This window comes from Narcine bancroftii, chromosome 6, assembly GCF_036971445.1.
Source record: "Narcine bancroftii isolate sNarBan1 chromosome 6, sNarBan1.hap1, whole genome shotgun sequence".
NCBI lineage: Eukaryota > Metazoa > Chordata > Chondrichthyes > Torpediniformes > Narcinidae > Narcine > Narcine bancroftii.
The window spans coordinates 123,384,345-123,406,161 of record NC_091474.1 but is presented as its reverse complement, the minus strand read 5'-3'; the positions used below and the strand labels follow the sequence as shown (position 1 = coordinate 123,406,161).

Here is a 21,817-nt window from a genome sequence, read left to right as displayed (position 1 = left end):
CACGGCACCTTATTCGGTCCGGGAGACTTATTGCTTTGTAACACTTGTTCTTCCTTGGACTGAAATGAACAAATATGATTTAATCTGAGATAGTAAGATATTGCTGAGGCTTGGCATTTCTTATTAAACAATGACAACACAGTAATCAAATTAAATAGTGCATGACATCCTGACTCTCCAGATTTCACACATCCCCATTCCATGTTCCAAACAATTTATTGGTTTGTACTGAGAGTTTTATAACTCTGACTTCATTTATACACTGTGACATTTAGTGCACCTGTGAAATGAGTTTCAGAAATAAAAAATACCTTCACTGCCAAAATCCCATTCTATTCTGATCCAATTTCCCTGCTCTATTCTTCTATGTGGTCACATATAGGTAGTCGAGTTTCTACTGGTTTTCTACTTTTCTATAATCTTTAGTAAGAAATTGGATGAAACTCTCTCCCACACCTCAACTCCAAAGATGACATAAAGGTCGCATCTGCAGACTGCTGTTAGAAATCACAGGAAGTCTGAAATACACGATTTTCTCTCCAATGCACACATTTACTTGAGGCTTATTTGCTTATTTGCTTTTTTACTCTTCACTTTCTCACCATCATTTCATTAAGAGCTCTATTTCCAGGAGTCACTCACTGAAACTATTCAAGAAACAAGTTCTCATTAATGGCAGGGGTAGCTAAATGATAAACCATCACCCTCAGGTTAGGAGGAACAAGCTTTTGCAGTTATTTTACTGAACTAAAGATGCCCTTATTATGGCAATTTGTAGCCAGCCTGTTGAAAAGGAGGCTTAATCCTCAAGGTATATGAATCGTAGATAAGGTTCTTCCTCTAACATTCTTCTGCAGAGCTACTGTGGACAGTGAGCTGGGAGATCTCAATTCAGTAAAAGGAGTGGAAACAGCAAGATAATGGTGATTATCTTGGGGATTAGGCAGACAACTAGAGAATAATAGGCAGGGAGTGGGAAGCTGAAGAGATCTGCAGGAATCAGAGGTGGGGTCAAAAGCATCACACACTTTGGGACCTGTAAAAAGCCCTTCAAGCAAAACTGTTTGGGTGCCCTTGTGATAAATAGATAATGCTGAAATACCATTCGACTTGTTATAAAGGAAAACCCCTTTATCTATACACCTGGTCAGACGATCTCACTATTTTACAGTCTCCCACTGATTCTCCCCTTCCTCCACTAACCTATTCATCAAAAGAACCTCAAGTTGAATGGATCTAGTATTTTAAACTTCAGGAACAGACATCGGCAGCACCTAGTCGAGGTGTCGTCTCTGGGACCATACAGTCTAAGAAGATATGGGGCAAAGAAGTCTCAAGAACCTATTCCTTCATACGCTCAATATTACAACTGAATTGTTTTTACTTTAAAACTTTAATGCAAAAAATTATTCTTAAAAACCTCACAGCCTTTCACTTCTTTTTAACTCCTCCTCCCACCAAAACTATCCAGAGCAGGTTAGTGGTCCACTGCAATTAAACCCGAGGTCTCTTCCCAATCCAAAATAGTAATCAAACAATAGTTGATAATAACAAGCAGATTAACACTTAACTCAGCTGCGCATCCCCAACCTGGTTATATCCCAATCAAAAAACAGCTGAACAAAAGTCATTAATTTTTCTATTTTTGCCATGTAGTGGGCAAGCTATGAATAAACACATTACACCTCATTTTGGTGATGTTCAAGAGTGAAGGCTGACTTCCCTTTTAATAGTTGCATTTGGTTTAGCTGTTGCATGCTATGTGATCAGCAACATTATTTCTACAACTGCTTTTTTGACTATGCAGCTATAATAGCTTGTATTTTGGATTTGATTAAAACAGCTGGGTGTCTGCAGTTCCTTAACATTGAGCATGACCAATAAAGACAAACTGGTTTCACTTTCACAACAGCAAAAGATTTGTAATGTTCTTTGTACATTTGACCACAATTGTCAGCATTACAAAGTGTACAGAGGAAACTATGATTAGATTACTACTTATTTAGTCTCAGTGTTGCAGGCAGGTAATGGTTTGTCCAGATTTACTTTTGTGCATTCATTGTCTCATGTTTTTGGTCTTCTTGGCTGACGTTAATTAATAATAAAACCCTGTTTCAGAGGTCCTGAACTACACTAACTGGCAGAATTCCTTGTGATGCATTTGCACCTTTCATTCTGTTTTTAGCAAATTCCTCAAATTATTCAAGTCTTCCCATGACGTTACTCGTCTCAGAGATGTATTCAATGGCAAGTGCATAAAATGTATTTAAATGCCATGGACTGAAATTTACAGATGTTTAAACTACCCTGAAGGATAAAAGGCCACCCACGACTACCCAGCATTGAATAAAAGGCCACCCACGACTACCCATCATTGAATGCTTTCTCCTCAATTCATTTCAACACACAATAACATCTTGGAGTAGGAGAGGACAGCTGCTGTACCCGACCCCATCCCCAACATGCTTCAATGATGCATTATTTGTAATAACTGCTTAGCAAAACGAGCGTAAGGTGGATACAATTTACGTTCATCCTCCCTTCCAAATTTTTACATAATATAAACAAGTGTGAGATCATGATAATGGAAAAATTGTCAATGTTTGATGCCATCACACCAATCCTGTCTAGTACTCCTGAAGTTGTTATCTGTGACTTACCGAAACTTCATCAGCCATTTAACCTTTTTCCCCTCTCCTTTACAATTGGTAAGGGTGCAATATGATAAAACATCTGAAGTCATTATATTTCACTTTTACTGTACTGACTCCATCACTGATAAGTGTCAAAGAGATCTGCCTGCCACCATACCTTTCAAAATAAATCAGTTTTAAGTTTTTCACCAAGTAAATTGCCCTCCCAACTTTTCAAAGTTGTATCCAAATCTTGTTATTCATGCAATTGCTATTTAACTAAGTAAAAACTGTTGATGGATACTCATGCGCCAAGTCCCCATCAACCATTAATCACCTACTTACACTAATTATATTGTATCTCCTCATATTTCTATCAATTTCCACCCTCGTATTCTCCCACTCGCCAATGCACTTGGAACAATTCTCAGTGATAACCTCCACCACCCCCAGCCAATTAACCAACCTACCTGCAATGTTGTTGGGAAGTGGGAACAGAGGATCTCACATGCATACATCAAGATGCTCTTTACTGACTACAGTTTGACATTTAACACCATCATCCCCTCAAAATTGATCAGCAAACTCCAAGACCTGCGAGTTAACACCCCACTGTGTAATTAGATCATAGATTTCCTCACTTCCAGACCATAAACAATGAAGATTGGTAAGAACGAACAATCTGTGTTTGGAGCACAACAGGGCTGTTTTTAGCCCCCTGCTCTACTCACTTGGTACAATAAAAACACCATCGACAAATTGCCAGCGATACCATGGTCATGGGTTGTATAAAGGAAGGGGATGAGTCAGCACACAGGATGGAGATTGAAAACTGAATGATGCCAAAACAACTACCTTGTATTCAATGTCACCAAAACTAAGGAGTTGATTGTTGACTTCAGGAAAGTAAAGCCAGAGGTACACAATCCAATGATCATTGGGGGATCAGAGGTGGAGAGGGGGAGCACATTTAAGTTCTTGGGAGTCACTATCTCAGAGGATCTTTCCTGGACCCAACACACCATTGGCATTGACAAGAAAGCACGTCAGTGCCTCTACTTCTTCAGGAGTTTGGCACGACATTAGAAACCCTGGCAAATTTCTACAGAGGTGTGGTGCAATATGTGCTGACTGGCTGCATCATGGTCTTGTATTTAGACATCAATACCCATGGGCATAAAGCCCTCCAAAAGTAGTGGACACAGCCCAGGACATCACAGGCAAAACCCTACCCACTATTGAGTACATCTACAGGGAATGCTGCTGTTGAGAGCAGCAGCCATCATCAAAGACCCTCACCACCCAGCACACATCCTATTCTCATGGCTGCTATCAGGAAAGAGGTATCAGTGCCACAAGACTCGAACCACCAGGTTCAGGAACACTTGCTACACCTCTACCATCAGATTCCTCAATAACAAATTCAATCAAAGACTCAGTAAAGGACTCTTGTCCAGTTTACTGATTTTCTTTTTTTATTCTCTCTGTATTGGAGTCAGTTTGTTTACATTCGTTATCTGTTTACAGTTCTTTATTAGTTTACATTTGCTGTGTACAGTTATTTTTTGCACTACCAATTAATGGTAATTCTGCCATGCCCAGAAGAAAAAAAGAATCTCAGGATTGAATGCTGAAAGGCATTGTATGTGATGATGTATGTACTCTGACAAAAAATCTGAAACTCACAGTTGCAGGAAGATCATGGTATGTCCACACAGACAGCAACAGAATTGAACCAGGATCTCTGGAGCTGTAAGATAGTTGTTCTATCATGCTGCTCCATACTTGAAGACAATAGCACCATAGAATACTACGGCACAGAAACTGGCCCATCGATCCATCTAGTTAATTCCAAACTATTATTCTAGATAGTCCCATTGATCTGCACCAGGTCCATAGCCTTCTATGTACCTACCCACATTTTTCTTAATACTGAAATTGAGCCCATGTTCACCACTTTAGCTGACAGCTCGTTCTACATTCTCACCAGTCTCTGGTGAAGAAGTTCCCCCTAATGTTCCCTTTAAATATTTCACCTTTCAACCTTAACCCATGTTCTCTCATTCTTGCCTCACCTAACCTCAGTGAAAAAAAAGGCTTGCATTTACTCTATGTATACCCCTTGAAGATCATCTAGACAATTGAAGATCTGGCATTTGTTGAAATGGTCAGATCTTCAGTATGAGATTGTGAAATCCAGAGTAGGAGGTTATCAGGGGCATTCTGGAGAAAAGGATGTTAAAATAGAAATGAAGAAATATTGCCAGATGAAGGAGTACAATGGATGAATTTGGAATGATGCAATGTATGGTGAGAGAGCAGGAAGTTTCTTCCATTTGAAGTGGTTGGTAGCATGCATGAAGATGTGAGGGTGTCTGCACCATTGGAGCCAGCCTCTGCCTCTGAATAGGAAAATGCATTGTAGCTGCCACAGGTGCCAAGTTTCTGGAAAGCAGTCCGAACTAGGAGATAGTATGACTTACAGCAAGGACTTGGATAGGCTGGGCCTTCATTCTGTGCAGCAGAATTGGATGGGTGGTGACCTTTCAGAGCTATACAAGATCTTCACAAGATATAGGAACAGAATTAGGCCCTTCGATTCTGCTCCGCCATTCTAACCATGAGCTGACCCACACAGCCCCACTCCCTAGCTTTCTCCCCATAACCCTTAATATTTGACTAATTAAATATATGTTGATCTCACCCAATGACTTTACTTCCACAGCCACCTGTGGCAACAAATTCCACAGACCATCTGACTAAAGAAATTTTTCTGCATCTCCGTTTTAAGTTGACACCCTTCTATCCTGGTTATACTCTCTTTTCCTAGACTCCCCTACCATGGGAAACATCCTTGCCATATCTACTCTGCCCAGGCCTTTCAGCATTCAAAATGCCTCTATGAGGTCCTCCCCTTATCCTTCTAAACTCCAATGAGTACAGACCAAGAGCCAACAATCATTCCTCATATGCTAATCCTTTAATTCCTGGTATCATTCCAGTAAATTTTCTCTGAATCCTCTTCAGCACATCTTTTCTCAAATAATGCAGCCAAAACAGGCCTTTCAAGTGAAGCAACACTTCACGTGTAAGCGCAGGACTGATTTACTGCCTCTGGTGCTCCCTTTGTGGCCTTCTCTAGGACACTGGACACAGACTGGGAGATCACTTTGCTGAGCACCTTCGCTCTGTTCGCACCAGTGACAAGGATTACCCAAATGGCCAACCATTTCAGTTCTGTGTCCCACTCCCATACTCACGTGTCTGTCCTTGGCCTCATCTACAATCCCACCAAGACCACCTGTAAATCAGAGGAACAACATCTGATTTTCTGTCTGGGCTCTCTCCAGCCAGATGGCATTAACATCGACTTTTCCAGTTTCTGCTAACCTGCTCTCCTTTTCCCCCTCCCTTCCCTTCCCCCTGTCTTCTTTCCCTCAGCTCTCCACCCCTTCCCTCTCTATTCACCTGGCCACCCCTCCTCCCCCTGCCTGCTGCTGTGCCCTCACTCCCTTCTCCACCCATGACCTCCTGCCTTTGCAATCACACCTCCCCTTTACCTTTTTATTCATACACCTGCAGTCATTTTTCCATACCTTGATGAAGAGTTCAAGCCCGAAAAGTCAGTTAATTATCTTTAATTTTGCTATATAGGAAAGACACAGTGTTGACCTACTGCATTTCTCCAACATTGTGTTTTAACTATACACAGTTCTCCAGTGCTTTATAGAATCTCAGCATTACATCCCTGCTCTTTATTCTATTCCTTCTTCACCCCCGTCTCAACCTAGAGGTTAACATTTAGGATATCCTGCACGAGGACTCCCAAGTCCCCTTGCACCTTGGAATTTTGAATTTTTACCCCGTCTATATAATAGTCTGCCCATCTATTTCTTTTTGCAAAGTGCATGACCGTAGACTTTTAATGTTGTATTTCATCTGCCACCTCTTCGCCCATTCTCCTAACATATCCAAGTCTCTCTGCAACCTTTCACTATCTTCAGCACCACCCACCTTACCATCTATTTTAGTATTATCTTCAAATTTAGACACAAAGCCATCTATTCCATAATTTATAAACAACTTAAAAATAAATGGTCCCAACACAGACTCTTGTGGAACATCACTGGTAACTGGTAGCCAACCAGAATAGGATCTCTTTATTCCTACTCTCTGTTTCCTGCTGACCAGCCAATGCTCTACCCATGCTTGTATCCTTCCTGTAATTCCATGCTGGCTCTCATCTTGTATAGTCACCTTATGTATGGTACCATGTTGAAGGCCTTTTGAATGTCCAAATACACAACATTCACTCATTCTCCCCTGTCTATCTTACTTGAGATCTATTAAAAAATGTCAACTTAGGCTATCTTTTCATGTATCTCCAGGTGTTCTAAAACCTCATCCTTGACGATTGACTCCAATGGCTTCCCAACCACCAAGCTAATAGGTCTATAATTTCCCTTCAGCTGCCTCACTCTTTTCTTTAACAGCAGAATTACATTCTTGTCCATTGGAACCATGCCAGACTCCATTGAACCTTGGAAAATCATTACAAATGCCTCCACAATCTCTACAGGTACCACCTTCAGAACCCGAGGGTGCATTTCATCTGGTTCAGTGGACTTATTCACCCTTAGATCATTTTGCTTTCCAAGTACCTTCTCTCTCATGATCTTTGTGGTGATATGTAATTACACCACTAGGTCACCAGGGGTCATCCCGGTGACCTTGTATAGAAAGCAGTCCAGAGCTACAGTCTAGCCTTCCAGGTTTGTCTTGCAGAGAGACAAGACCTCTTAGTGTACATATTAGTTTATTAAAGCTGTCTTATACTCGCACTGCTGGTGTGGTTGTTGTCAGTACAATCTTGACTGCATTTAGTTCTCTTCTGAGAGAGCCATGATAGTCCAGTATGCTACTAATGTCTTCCATAGTGAAGACTGATCCAAAATCTTCATTCAGTTTCCTCTGCCATCTTTTTGTCTCCCATTACAAATTTTCCAGCATCGCTTTCGATCAGTCCTATGTCTACTTTGGTCACTCTTTTACTACTTATATAAAAAAGCTATTGTATCCTCTTTGATATTATTTGCTAACATCCTTTCATAAATTATCTTTTGCTTCCAGTCAACTTCTTAGTTGCCTTCTCCAAGTTTTTAAAAGTTTCCCAGTCCTCTAACTTCTCATTTATTTTTGCTTCTTTGTTTGTCCTCTCTTTTGCCTTTATTTTGACTTTAACTTCACTCTTAATGAAACTTTAAACTCTCCTTTTCACATTTCATACTGAACACAATCATATTGTGATTGCCACTTCCTGAGGATTCCTTTACCTTAAAATCTCTTAATCACCTCTTGTTCATTACACAGCACCCAATCCAGAACAGCTGATCCCCTGGTGAGCTCATCAACAAGCTGCTCCAAATAACCATCCCATAGGCATTCCACAAACTCTCTCTCCTGAGGTCCCATATCTGTGAGTGCTGCTGTGCAAATAATTCTGTCACAAAGTCCACAGACTGTACAACAGGCTTTAATTAGCTTAAACTTGTACACATCAATCTCCCCAAAGGGGCTGGCTCGAGTCTTTATATGGGCTGGTGATTGATGGCCGCCAGGTGGGGCCAGCCTCCCAGGTTGCCTTCCTGAAGGTACAGTGGTTACCCACTGCAGTAGGCTGGTAGGAGTGTGGCCAGTGCAGTGGAGTCCTGGGGGAGGGGGCACAGTACTGAGTAGTATCTACAAGTTCAGGCAGTCTGGCAATTGTCTGTGCCTCTGGGAGCATTGCAGGACAGGCTCCTGGTCAATGGTTGGTAGGGGGAAGGTCATCTGGGTACTGGATGGCTGGGATGGCCAGCGGTGTCTGGCAAAGTGGGTGTGTAGGTGTGGGGCAGGTCTGCAGGGAGTGGGTCCCTCTGGAGAGGCGGAGAGAGGGTGTCAGCTGAATGGGCCAGGGGAGCCTGGGGTGAGATGGCTGGGCCCGTGCTGGTGTCAGGTCCCTGGTCGAGACAGCGTTCTCATGTCCATTAGGGTACCTGACATAGGTGTAATTTGTGTTTGAATGGAGGAGGTGCATTTGCTCGACCAGGGGGTTGGATTTATGGGTCCTCATATGTTTGCGGAGGAGTACTGGTTCTAGAGATGTCAGTCACACTGGCAGGGAGACACCAGTTGTCGATTTCCTAGGAAAGGAGAAAAGGCATTTATGAGGGCTCTGATTGGCAGCCATGCATGAGCGACTGTATGGCATGGAGTGCTTTGGGGAGGGCTTCTTGCCAATAGTTGATGGACCAGCCTTTCAACCTCAGGGGCAGGAGGACTGCCTTCCAGATTACCCTGTTTTCACGTTCCACCTGCTCGTTGTCCCTGGGGTTGTAGCTATTCATACGACTAGCCGCAATGTCTCGCACCACCAGGTACTGATGCAGCTCCTCATTCATGAAGCTGGACCCCCGGTTGCTGTGGATGAATGCCAGGTATCTGAACATGGTGAAGATCTGCGCCAGTGCCTTGATAATGGAGGAGGTGGAGGGGTCAGGGCAAGGGATGGTGAAGGGAAAACAGGAGCATTTGCCTATGATCGAGAGGAAATGTATGTTCTTATTCATGGAAGGCAGTGATATCTTGAGGTCGAAGCTGAGTCACTCAAAGGGCCAAATGGCCTTCACTACATGGGCCTGTGGTGGGCACTCTCCACAGACCCTGCAGGGTCATGGTCATGGTCCGGACTTCTTGGACAGTGCAGGGGAGGTTCTGATACTTAATGAAGTGGTACAGATGGCAAAGGGTGTCATGCAGTGCCTGAAGCTGTTCGGACTGCACATCAAGGGTATCCTTGAGCTTCCCCGGCCTATACTGGATGTTGTAGCTGGAAGTGGCTAGCTCGACTCTCCAGCGCAAGATCTTGTTTTTGATCTTGCCTCTGTGGATGGTGCTGAACATGAATGCCACTCTGCGCTGGTCTGTGAGAAGGGTGAATTTCTCCCTGCCAGTTTGTGGTGCCAGTGGCAGGCTGCTTCCACGATTGCCTGGGCTCCTTTCAATGGCGGAGTGTCTGAGCTCTGAACTGTGAAGGGTCCTGGAGAAAAAGGCCACGGGTCTGCCTCCTTGTTTGAGGGTGGCAGCGAAGGCAATGCAGAGGCATCGCACCCCACCTGGAATGAGGTGGTCTCATCCACGGCATGCATCATTGTATTGGCAATGTCCTGCCTGCTGCCGGCGAAGGCCATTTGTGCCTCTGGGGGAAGGAGAAAAGTAGTGGCCTGAGCCGGTGAGCAGACCTTGACTGAGAAGCGGGGGACCCACTGGGAGTAGTAAGAGAAGAGCCTGTGGAGGGCCTTGAACATGAGGAACAGTTGCATTAGGGGCCCCATGCATTTGGGGTCGGAACTGATGACATGATGTTCCATGATACACCCCAAGATGGCAAGTTGGGTGGTACTGAGCACGCACTACTCCCTGTTGTAGGTGAGGTTCAGTGCCTCTGCCATCCAGAGAAAGCTCTCCAGGTTGACATCATGGTCCTGCTGGTCGTGGCCACAGATGGTGACATTGTCCAGGTATGGGAAAGTCGCTCTTAGATTGTACCGGTCTACCATGTGGTTCGTCTCCCACTGAAACATGGAGATTCCATTTGTGACCCCAAACGGGACCCAGCGGAACTTGTAGAGGCACCATTCTGCCTCAAAGGTGGAATAAGTTTTATCCCAGGCATGGATGGGGAGCTGATGGCAGGCCTATGTCAGGTCATTTGTGGAGAAAACCATATACTGGGCTATCTCATTGACCATGTCGGCGATATGGGCAGTGGGTAGGTGTCCAGCTGGATGTACAGTTGATGGTCTGACTATAGTTGACCATCCTCGGTTTGCTGACCACTTTTGCGAAAAGGACCTGGGCTCTCCAGGGGCTGGTGCTGGGCTCTATTACTTCTTCCGCATAAAGCTGTTTCACCTTGGCCTTGATAAAGGTCCTGTCAGCCGTTCAGTTGCACCTGCTCTTGGCCGTTATAGGCTTACAGTCTGGCATCAGGTAGTTGAAGAGGGATGGAGGGGGCACACATAGGGTGGAGAGCCCGCAGGTGGACTAGGGGCGGTCACCGGACTTGATGCTATGGATGGTGAGTGGGCCACCGAAGGCAAGGGTGAGGCTATGGAGGTGACACAGGAAGCCCCAGTATAACCAGGGCACAGAGCTTTGGCATGACCAGAAGCCTGAACCCTTGATATGCTTCACCTCCCCCAACCAACTGTCAAGAGCAGCACCCTAGTGGTCCTAGGCCACCAAGGTGATAGCAAATTTCTCTAGGTATACTTTGAGTTTCAGCATACGGACCACATTTGGGTGCCCAAAGCTCTCAGTACTACCGCTATCAAACAGGCATTTTATTACCTTCCTGTTGACAGCAATGTCCATCATCGAGCACCTGAGTCCATGGGAAATGTCCTCCATTAGCATGGTGGACACCAGGATCTGAGGTGGTCCAAGTTGCTGCTCCCCGACGGTTGTGGTGAGTAGTGGCCAGTGGGTGCCTTTAGGGCTGTGAGGTGTGGCGAGTGCGTGGTTTTGCACGAGCGCGTGTTGACCATGTCATGTGGTCAGTGAGTCAAATGTGTTGGGGTGGTTGGGGCTCAGCTAGCCCATGACAGCGGTGCCCAAAAGGTGCACATGGCATTAGTGTGGTCAGGCAACTTGACCAGAAGTGACGTTGGAAGTGACATCATCAGTGCAGGTGGAAGTTGGACAATGAAAGACGGCGGAACACGTGGTGAGCATATGGCAGCGGCGTAGTTGAACGGCCATGCCAGAAGTGACGTCATCAGTGCAGGCAAAAATGGCGGGTGAAGTAATGATGCTGCCCAGTACTTGCAAGTGGGGGTGTCCAGAGTCGGAAGGGGCTCCCAGTTGGTTGCGGAGGGCTGCAGCACTCCCAGTGGGTTTGGAAAGGTACACTTTAGCAAAGTCACCTTTCTTGCTGCATCGGGAGCAATGCAAGTTCCTTGCAGGGAAGTTCTTTCGTTATCGACTATCCGACCCACACTGAGACCCACAGTAATTACAGCTGTGGACTGTGTCAGCAGCTATGATCGCCTCCTCCAAGTGGGGCTCCTCAGTGACTGCTGTCATCGGCGTCAGCCAGGCTGAAGGTTGAGGGAGGGAGCATCGAAGACCTCTACATGGTGAACTGCAGCTTCTAGGGAGCAGACCAACTCCATGATCCTGATAAGGGAGGCATTATTCTCCTCCAACAGTCTGTCAAGTCGCCCTCAACCATAACCCTTGCACATAGGCATCTTGAATGGGTCTCTCCACCTCTCCAGCAGTCACCCCAGCTTCGATTGTGCATGGACATGCTAGTTCTCGCAGTGTCCGCAGGTAAGTGTCAGCCATATCATCTGGCTGCTGTGCCCTGATGCTGAGCAGGTACCGGGTATAGAGTATGTTCGTTGGGGGCTGGTACATGCCTTCCAGGATGGCCATCACTGGTTCGAAATCCATGCAGTCTCAGATAGTCTGGAAAGTGCGTGGGCCCAGCTTGGTGCATAGTACCATGAGTTTCTTCTGGTTAGTGTTGATGACCTCAGCCTATGTGTGGATGATTGCCTCAATCGCATGCTTCCAGATCTTGAAGTATGCTGGAATGCTGCTGTATGAATAATTCTGATGCAAAAGTCCACAGACTGTACAACAAGCTTTAATTAGCTTAATCTTGTACACACCAGTCTCAGTATCTTGCTGGCTCCATGTACCTGACTGTCCCCAAAGGGGCTGGTTCGAGTCTTTATACGGGCCAGTGATTGACAGCCAGTAGGTGGGGCCAGCCTCCCAGATTGCCTACCAGCAGGTACAGTGGTTGCCCCCTGCAATAGGCTGGTAATCTACTTTCATGTTAAAATCCCCCATAATTATTATAACTCTGTCCTTCTGAGATGCCTTATCTATTTCTAGTTGTATTTTGTGATCCACATCCCGGCTGGTGTTTAGGAGCTGTTTGCAATTATGGTTTGCAATGAAGACTTGAAGCCTGTAGTTTAAAAACAACCAAAAACATTATTAAAGAATTACAAATGCCACATACCACGAGAGAGTCTGAAGGAGGTCCTGCTCCCAGCCAGCACTAGATTCAATAGACACACATTACTGTTGGTCCTGTGCTTGCACAATGTGCAGTCCCAAGTATGGTAGCCCCAACGCGATTCTAACGGGGCAAGAACAGCTGATTGTAGCGGGTGTCTACATCCCCTCATGCACCTTGGAACAGCAGTAAAAATTTCGACACAGTAAAACAGCAGTAAAATGCTTCAAAACATGTAGCAATTATTATTTACACTCCCATCCCTTACATGGTATACCACAGAATCCAAAGTCCTTTTATATTTGGCACAGAGACCAGTCAGTTCATGTTGGGCCTGCAAACACAACTAGCTCATGTTTGTTATAGCCCATCGGATGAGGTGGAGGGCTGCGGCACCACATCATGAGTACTCTCCTCTGCTGAAGGCTCAGGATAAATGTCCTCAGTTTATACGGCTTTAGTTGAAGACTGTTCCTCACCCCAGGGGTTCCTTTCCAGGTCGTCCGAAACAGTTACAGCAGATTTTTGTGGTCTTTGAGGTGTTCTGTCCCACGGGCAACTCTCCAGGTCAACAAGTGGCAGAGTATAGGTCGAGTTGGATTGTAGCAGGGGCAGCTCACATACCAGAAGGATGTGGCATCATTTCCTCCGGTACTCCTTCCCCTCAGATGAGTCGAGGTATGATCATGGCTCTTCACAAGCTTTCATCACTACTGCAGGGCAGTCAGTCATATTCCTGGGGGATCTGCACATGTACAACCTGACACTGGTGAAGTGGAGAGAGAGAGATCAGCTGGACCTATCATAAATCTGCTTTTGTGCTGATCTCCTATTGAGGAGCTGAACCTGGATGGATTCCCGCCTTATAGGTGGGGCTTTAATAATTTTCTTGGGACCAGGGTGGTCATGTGAATCTGCTGTGACATCAGCCATTGTGCTGGCGAGGCCAGTGTGTTGTCTTGGGGTACATTCCTTAAGTTGAGGAGGTTCAGGAACACATCCGTTTTGTCCTGTTGCGACCTCTCCATTAACTCTTTGGCACTGAGGACCGGTCACTTGGCCAAGCTGTTGGACTGGGGATACTCGGGGCTGCTGGTTATATGCTGGAAGTCCCACCTGGCAGCAAAGTCTCTGAATTTCTGACTAGAAGATTGGGTGCCATTATCTGATAGAACCACGTACGGGGCCCTGTGCACCATGAAATGGCTCTTAAGCTTTGTTATAATTGTAGTTGCAGTAGCCTCCTTGAGTAGAACAATCTCAAACCACCCGGAGTAATAGTCGACTACCACCAAGTACTGCTGCCAGTTCCACTCAAAAATGTCTGTGGCAACAGTTGACCAGGGTAAGTCCAGCACAGGGTGGGGCTTCAGGGGCTCTTTGGCCTGGTGGGTCTCTGTCCTCTATCATTTTTGTTAGCATCATGGTCTATAACTGTCTTGCCACTGACCAGGATATCATCAATGATGATGGTGCATGGGTAACCAGCAAAGTTTGCTCCACAGAGTGCTGGAAGACTTCACTGGCTGAGTTTATACCAAAGGGCATTATTTGAAATTTGTAACAGGCGAAAGCTGTGCTAAAAGTGGTGAGTAGAGAAGATAGTCTAAAGCAACCTGCCAAAAGGAGTTCTTAGTGTCCAGCATAGAAAACACCATTGCGCTGTCCATTTGGGCTGTGACTTCGTCAACAGTTCGCATGGGATAATGTCGTCTTTTTGAGCGCCATGTTTAGATCTCTGGGGTTGATGCATATTCTGATTTTGTTGGAGTCCTTTTTTGCCACTACCATCGAGGACACCTATTTGGTTGGCTCGGACATCGGGGCTATCACCCCTAGACCTTCCATACAGTCTAGTTCTGCTTTGACTTTGTCCTTCATAGCCACCAGAATCCTGTAAACCAGACGAACTACTGGTCGCACATTGGGGTCCAGTCGCATGAAATAGGTGATCGGTAGCTTCCCCAGGTCATCGCTGAAGAGCTCTTTGTATTTGAAGTGGCTTGGGTGGCTTGCCTGGGTCCTTATGCCGAATTCGTGTCGGTGGCTATTGCTTGGTGAACTCCTCCGCCAATGACTGTTCGGCCTGGCTTCCCACCAATGACCACTACTGGATGCAATTTGAAGTGTGTCAATGCTCATAACCCATGGTCGAGGACTCATTAGCAGTTTATTATCCCCAGTAGCTTCGTGGGCTAGGCACTTTGAAACTCCCTTAGTGAGTGTAAGCTCACTGCCTTGAAGCAGAATCTTGTGCAAATTATTGTCTAGGATGCTGCACACCATGCGGTCTAATGAGATCATCTGTGATTGTACCAAATTTGCAAGTATTTTCCCTTAGCCTTAAGGCGTTAACATACTATTGGATTGATTCCCGGGGCTTCTGGTCAAGCACATTAAATCTGTGCCTCTCGATTGTCACATTAATCTGGGGGCTACACGTCCCTGAACTTGCGCTTAAGGCACTCAGGGTCCTCCCTGGACTTGGCAGGTTGAATCATGCAGTCCCCTTCACGAACCTCTTCGGCATAAACAAATGCCCTCTCCCTTTTGATGGGCCGACCAAATTCAGCAAAACAGATGCTTTTATATGTGTTGACCTGTCCCCATGCACAGCAGCTATAAAAATATCATATTCATGCTCATATCTTCACCACTGTTCAGCTACATTGTCATCGAAGATGAGTGGGTCCAGGCGCCTGAAGCCGTCTGCCATAATGGCGGCCAAAAACATGGCACAGGTTTACTCACTGCGTCAGCTGTGATCGATGGCTTCAAGCTTGGGTTCCTGTCAATCCCACTTCTGACACCATGTTTGCAATTGTGCTTTGCAATGAAGAGACTTGAAGCCAGTACTTTAAAAAAACAACCAAGAACTTTATTAAAGAAATAAAAATGTAATATACCACAGGAGAGTCTGAAGGAGCTCCTGCTCCCGGCCAGCACTAGATTCAATTGACACGCCTCCCTGCTGTTCCTGTGCAATACGCGGACCGATGTACGGTGGCCCCAAGGCAATTCTAATAGGGCAAGAACAGCCAATTATAGCAGCTATCTACGGGGCCTGTATATAACTGCCATTAGTGCCCTTTTACCTTTACCATTCCTTAATTCAACCCATAAGGATTCTACCTTATCTGATCCTATGTCACTTCTTTCCAATGATTTAATATTGTTGCTTACCAGCAGAGCCACACCACCTGCTCTGCCTACTTGTCTATCACTCCAATACACCATGGACCCTTGAACATTCAGGTCCAAATAATATCCATTCTTTAACCACGATTCAGTAATAGTAACAGCATTGTACCCTCCAATCTGTAGCTGTACAGCACGATCATCCACCTCGTTTCTAATGCTGCGTGCAATTAATTATCATACCTTTAAATCAGTTTTTGAAGGTACTGTGTCTCTGTCATCCCTCTAGATACTATTTTGTCTTGTCGCCTGCCTGTCATTCTTGCTGAACACGATTTAGGATTTACTGCTCTTTCCCCCCTCCTTCAGCCTTAACACTCTGGTTCCCATCCCCCTGCCAAATTAGTTTAAACCCTCCCTGCCCTCCAGAATATTGGTGCCCTTTGGGTTCAGGTGTAATCAATCTTTTTGTATAAGTCGTACCTTCTCCAAAAGAGATTCCTATGAACCAAAAACTTGAAGCACTGCTCCCTGCATCAGTTTCACAGCCATCCATTTATCTGTCTGACCTCACTAGTATGTGGCACAGTCAACAATCCTGAGATGAGGGGGATAGAAGCAGTGAATTCCTACTGTCTTTTCCCTATGGCATATATTGATTCTAGAACGAGAGAGCATAGGTTTAATATGAGAAAGGAAAGATTTGAGGGACTGAGGGGCAACTTTTGTACACAGAAGGTGGAACAACCTTACAGAGGAAGCTATTGAAGCAGGTGCAAAAGTCATTCAAAAGATATTTAGACAGATAGAAGGATGGAAAGGGCTTTGAATGATATGGGTCAAATGCAGACAAGTTGGATGAGCCCAGAATGCCAACTTGATCAGCAGTAACAAGTTGGGCCAAAGGGTCAGTTCATGCTGTCTGCTCTCCGACTCTATGACATAGATGAATAGCACTATGTTGGTGAGTGAAAACCCCCTGATCTTCTTGCAGCCATCCCTTCCAAACAATGGTCAAAGGATAGGACTAAGAGCTGGGTCTGCATGTGGTGAGACATTGCTCACAAATGGCCAGTAAGCAAGATAAGCTAAGTTTTCTTCTGAAACCATGTGAACAGCTATCATATTTTCACTCATATAACGCGCACGCACATATAACACACAGTAAACCATAAAAAATATTTTCATATCATGCAGACACATATAACACACAGGTGTAGTATTCTAAAATTCCGACTGGCAAAAGCAATTTGCATTTAAATGGGACAAGACAAAACATACAGTATCTGCCACAGTTAATCTCCCACAATTAACATCCAATCAACTTCCCCCAGAGGTGTGATCCCATTATATTGATGATAATCTGCTGCAACACAGTAACAAACTTTGGCAAGGAATCAATTAAATAGATTGAAGAAAGACTTCAGAGTTAAACAGGATTTAATGTTGTCTCAAATCAGAGGCACTTGATGTGTTAATCTCCTCCCTCAGGGGGATGTGTCTGGGAAATTAACATTGATAAGGTGCAGTGCCCTAGCCAGAATACCATGCACAAAGATATTCCCAAAATCAAAATTTCCCACACGCTCTATAAATTGTGCCCATTCTTTCATTGCCACTATTATATTCTTACACTAGCTATATTCCCACACTCACTATAAATTGCCAGCACATCTTTTCCACAGCCGCTATGTTGTGTGTGTTCTTTCAATGCCATTATTATATTCCCACACTCGCTATAAATTGCCAGTTCAACTTCCCATGCCAGCTATTAATTGAGTGGATTCTTTCAACATGTAAAAATATTCTCGTATAGTGCGCACACGCATATAATGCGTGGGTGGGGGGGGGGGGCTGGTTTGTAATACATTATATGCATAAAAAAACATTATTGCAGTCTTCAACAGTTGCCAGCTCCAGTTTCTTGGAAACCATGTGACCTTCATAACTCTGTTCCAAGAGGCTTAAGTGGTTTGGTGTTCCGGAAAGTCTAATGATCACAAGCAAAACATGTTTTTGTTGAAAACAGATGGCCTCCTTCAGCAGTTCTTGAGTACTTGAATACTTCAGTTTTTAATAAAGCAAACATTGTATTGTTTTTGAATCAATTAAAATCCACTTCAGTTCCATTAGCTCTGTCTTTCTACATTCCATCTCCAAAAATGAACACTCTTTTCTCATGTTCAATGGTGTATCTGTAAATGTGCTGACCTGTGTGTGACCCTGTACCATCCCACAACTAACTTACTAAGAATTCATATACAATATTTTAACTCTATAACTTACTTTACTAAGATATTTTTATATGAAATATAGCTTAACATTAACCTAAATAATAATATTAACACAGATCCATAACAGAATACATATATGTTTTGTTGCAAGTATATTAGATCTGCATTTCGGTGGGATGGACAACAAAGTAAAAGGCTGATAAGAATTTTTTTAAGAGATGCAGCACAGTTACAGACCTTGAAGAAGGGCTTAGGCTTGAAATGTCGGTAATGTATCTTTATCTCCTATGGACGCTGTGTGACCAGCTACATTCCTCGAGCATAAGTGGGTGATTTTACAGACCCTTCCTGCCCATGAGTCTATGCCTCCCAAATACACCTAATTATTCTTCCAACCCTGTACATCTTTAGAATGTGGGAGGAAACCAGAGTACCTGGGGAAAAGCCATGCAAACATGGGGAGAACATATAAAAACTTATGAACAGCATCGGATTCGAACCCAGGTCACTGGTGCCCAAAAAGCATTGTGCTAACCACTACACTAACCATGTTGAATATGTAGCTGCAGTACTTATGGCTACCCAGTTTGCACACAATTTAAAGAAGATGTTCACTCATTTTTTTCAGCCCAAATTGGAATCAACTTTCTTTATTCCACTCAGACAGAACATTGACTTCTTCACCCCATCAAACACCAACCAGCCAAATCCCTCCGGCATTTTCATTGGCTCTCCACCACATGGGTGAACTTGAAACTCTCACTCTCCTCTTCCTGCATCCGAGATCCATCCCACATATGCTGCCTTCTGAACGAACCCACTCATGCGTGCTATTACTCCTGCGTATTGCCTAAGATACATCATCAGTGGCAACTGGCACTGCTCCCAATGCAGGTAAGCATGCGCTCGTGACAAATGCAATACTTGGTGCATGGGTAAACTGCCATAAAACACGAGGCAAAGACAGTACCAAGCTTGCATTGGTAAATGCACTAAACCTCGAGTCCAAAATTTTCCAGCATACAAGTGCTGGGAAGCTCTTCATAGTAATCTTGATACTCCTCACCAAGCATTGAAGTTGTAACAATAGAAGCAGCAGGTGGCAGATTGCAAGGAGCAAAGCCAGAGTAAAAAGATCTCTTGGACACCACTCTGATAGGTCAATTGCATTTCAGACACCTTGGACAGCTATAGCCTTCTTCACAGAGACATCTTCCTTCCTCTCCCACTTTGTACCCCCCAACAAATTTCAATAGCTTGCCTTGGTCTCCATACCTCTGCTCATTCACCTAGTCAAGGGGACACAAGAAATGTTGAAATGTAAAAGAAGTCACAAGCTTCTCATGGAACTCAACAGCTCGAGCGGCATCTGTAGTGAAACAAGAACTGAGGACTGAGAGTGGAGAGAAAAGATAGCCAGTGTAAGGAGAAGAGGGGAAGGGTGTGACAGGAACCAGTAGGTGTTAGTTTGACTGAAGTGGAGGTGAAGTATTTCATAGATGGATAAAGGTGGAGGAGGGCTGGAACTGGGAGACAGGTAGACACATAGGTATATGGAGCCAAAGAGAAAATGAAAGGGCACAAAGCCAGGTTGGGTGAGTGGAGGAGGATTTGAATTATAACAAGAACTACTTGAGATCTTCTAGCAGTTAAGTATTTTTCATACCATTTTTAACACATCTTTCCAGCCTTTACCTAAACTTTAAGATGGTTATGATCCCTTTGACTTGTACTCATGTTACTGTAAAGTCTTCAAGTGTGCAAAAATAAAAGAGAAGTTTAACAGGAGTATCACACCAGAATGGCAGCATGGTATCAGATCAGTATTTTGGATCACAAAATCGGACTTAATTCTCTGACTACTCTGCATACTTCTGGTGGATTTAGTTCTGCATCAACGATGAATCGCACTACAGAGAAGAGGTGGGAAATCCCGTGAAATGGTGTGAGAATAACAATCTGAGTCTCAACATGGACAAGACAAAGGAGATGATCATGGATTTCAGGAGAACCAGGAACGACCACCCTCCACTATACATCTACAATTCTGTAGTAGAGAGAGTGGAGAGCACCAAGTTCCTTGGAGGTCACTTAAGAAGTGACTGATCATGGACACTCAATATCTCCTCACTTGTCAGGAAGGCATAATAGCGACAAAACTTTCTAAGAAGACTGAAGTGGGCAAGACTACTGGCCACTATTATGTCATCCTTCTACAGGAGCTCCATCGAGAGTGTCCTGCCGGCTGCATCACAGTATGGTATGGTTGCTACAGTGAAATGCACCAGAGGTCAATCCAAAGGACCATAAAAGTTTTTTGAAGCTGGTAAATTTATTACTTTTCAATGAATGAAGGAAAAATTTAATGTTCGAAATAATTTTTTTCTGTTATTATCAGGTTAAGGCTTTCTTGTTTGATGAATTAGGTCCTAATTTGATACTACTTAGGCAGAATGAATTAGAATTATTGATATGTAAAGATGACTTGAATAAGTTCATTTCGGTGATATATAAATTACTTCAAAAAGAAGCTCCTAAGTTAGGAATTCATTAATCAAGAATAAGATGGGAGGTTAATTGAAATAGATAAATAGATGAAATGATTGGATGCAATTATGTAAAGAAAATATGACTAAAATTATTAATGTTAGGTATAGATTGGTTCAATATAATTTTTTGCATTAATTATACTTAACTTCCCAAAAAATTAAAAAATTGAATCCAATATTAACATATTTATGTTTTAGATGTGGTCAGCAAGTTCGTTCATATTTGCATTCTACTTGGAAGTGTCTGAGAGTAAAACCTTTTTGGTTAGAAGTAGGAAATTTTTTTGAAAAAAAAAATTATGGTTAAACTCCCACAGGACCCAATGTTATTTTTGTTGGGTAATATTAAAGTGATTAGACCTAATTAATGTTAACTATGTATCAACTTGAATTTTTACGACTAGCTTTAGCTGTTTCTAGGAAGTGCATAGCTATTACTTAGAAATCAGATGCAGATTTAAGGATGGAGATGGCATTCTGAACTACGTAGCTGTATTTCACTTGAGAAAATAACAATTTATGTAATAAGCATCAATTTTTTTCAAAAATATGGAGCCCATACTTACAACACATTGGTTTGAAAATTTGAAGGACTCTCTGAAAGCCCATCATGTTGGTAACCCCCAGTTCCATTGTTATTAGTATTGAGATGTTATATTTCTTTTTGACATTCTCCCAACTTTTTTTTTCTTTGATATATTCTGAGGGGGAGGGTAGGTGGAAAAGGGAAGGGAGGGGGGGAAATTCATATATATACACACACATGTGTAAATTTTTTCTTCTTTTGTAGCTTTATTGAATATGTATACATGGATGTGGTTTTAAAATTCTTAAATAAAATATTTAAACAAAAAGAGTGGGAGAGAGGCTCACTGGAGTCTCTCTCCCCCCCACCTCACCCCTGACATGATCTACTGGGTTTGTTGTCTGAAGAGGGCACGCAAAATCACTGAGAACGCCTTCCACCCTGCACACAGCATCTTTCAGCTGCTCTAATTGGGAAAGAGATACAGGAGTATCAGAGCCAGTACCACCAGGCTCAGGAGCAGCTTCTTTCCACGGGCAGTGAGAATGCTGAAGGACAAAAGGAACTGCTTGCACTAACCATCTGAGGCTCTCCTTTGTCCAAAACAATATTTATTTATTGATTTTTGTAGATACAATACTTGTTCTGCATATGTATTATTT

The 21,817-nt window shown here is 43.8% G+C and overlaps 1 protein-coding gene across 8 annotated transcripts in view; it reads right to left on the bottom strand.

Moving 5' to 3' along the window:
* The window catches only part of fbxo16 (F-box protein 16), a 164,146-nt gene that overhangs the window by 17,780 nt on the left and 124,549 nt on the right, over positions 1-21,817 (bottom strand). The window contains exon 10 of one of the 8 annotated variants that reach the window (XM_069885924.1): positions 17,774-17,836. The exons of the other annotated variants lie outside the window; for them this stretch is intronic. Within the exon in view, the coding sequence (XP_069742025.1) occupies positions 17,789-17,836 (48 nt within the window). The 3' untranslated portion in view covers positions 17,774-17,788. Of the gene's footprint in view, positions 1-17,773; positions 17,837-21,817 lie in introns of those variants that run through there. 8 annotated transcript variants of the gene reach the window in all.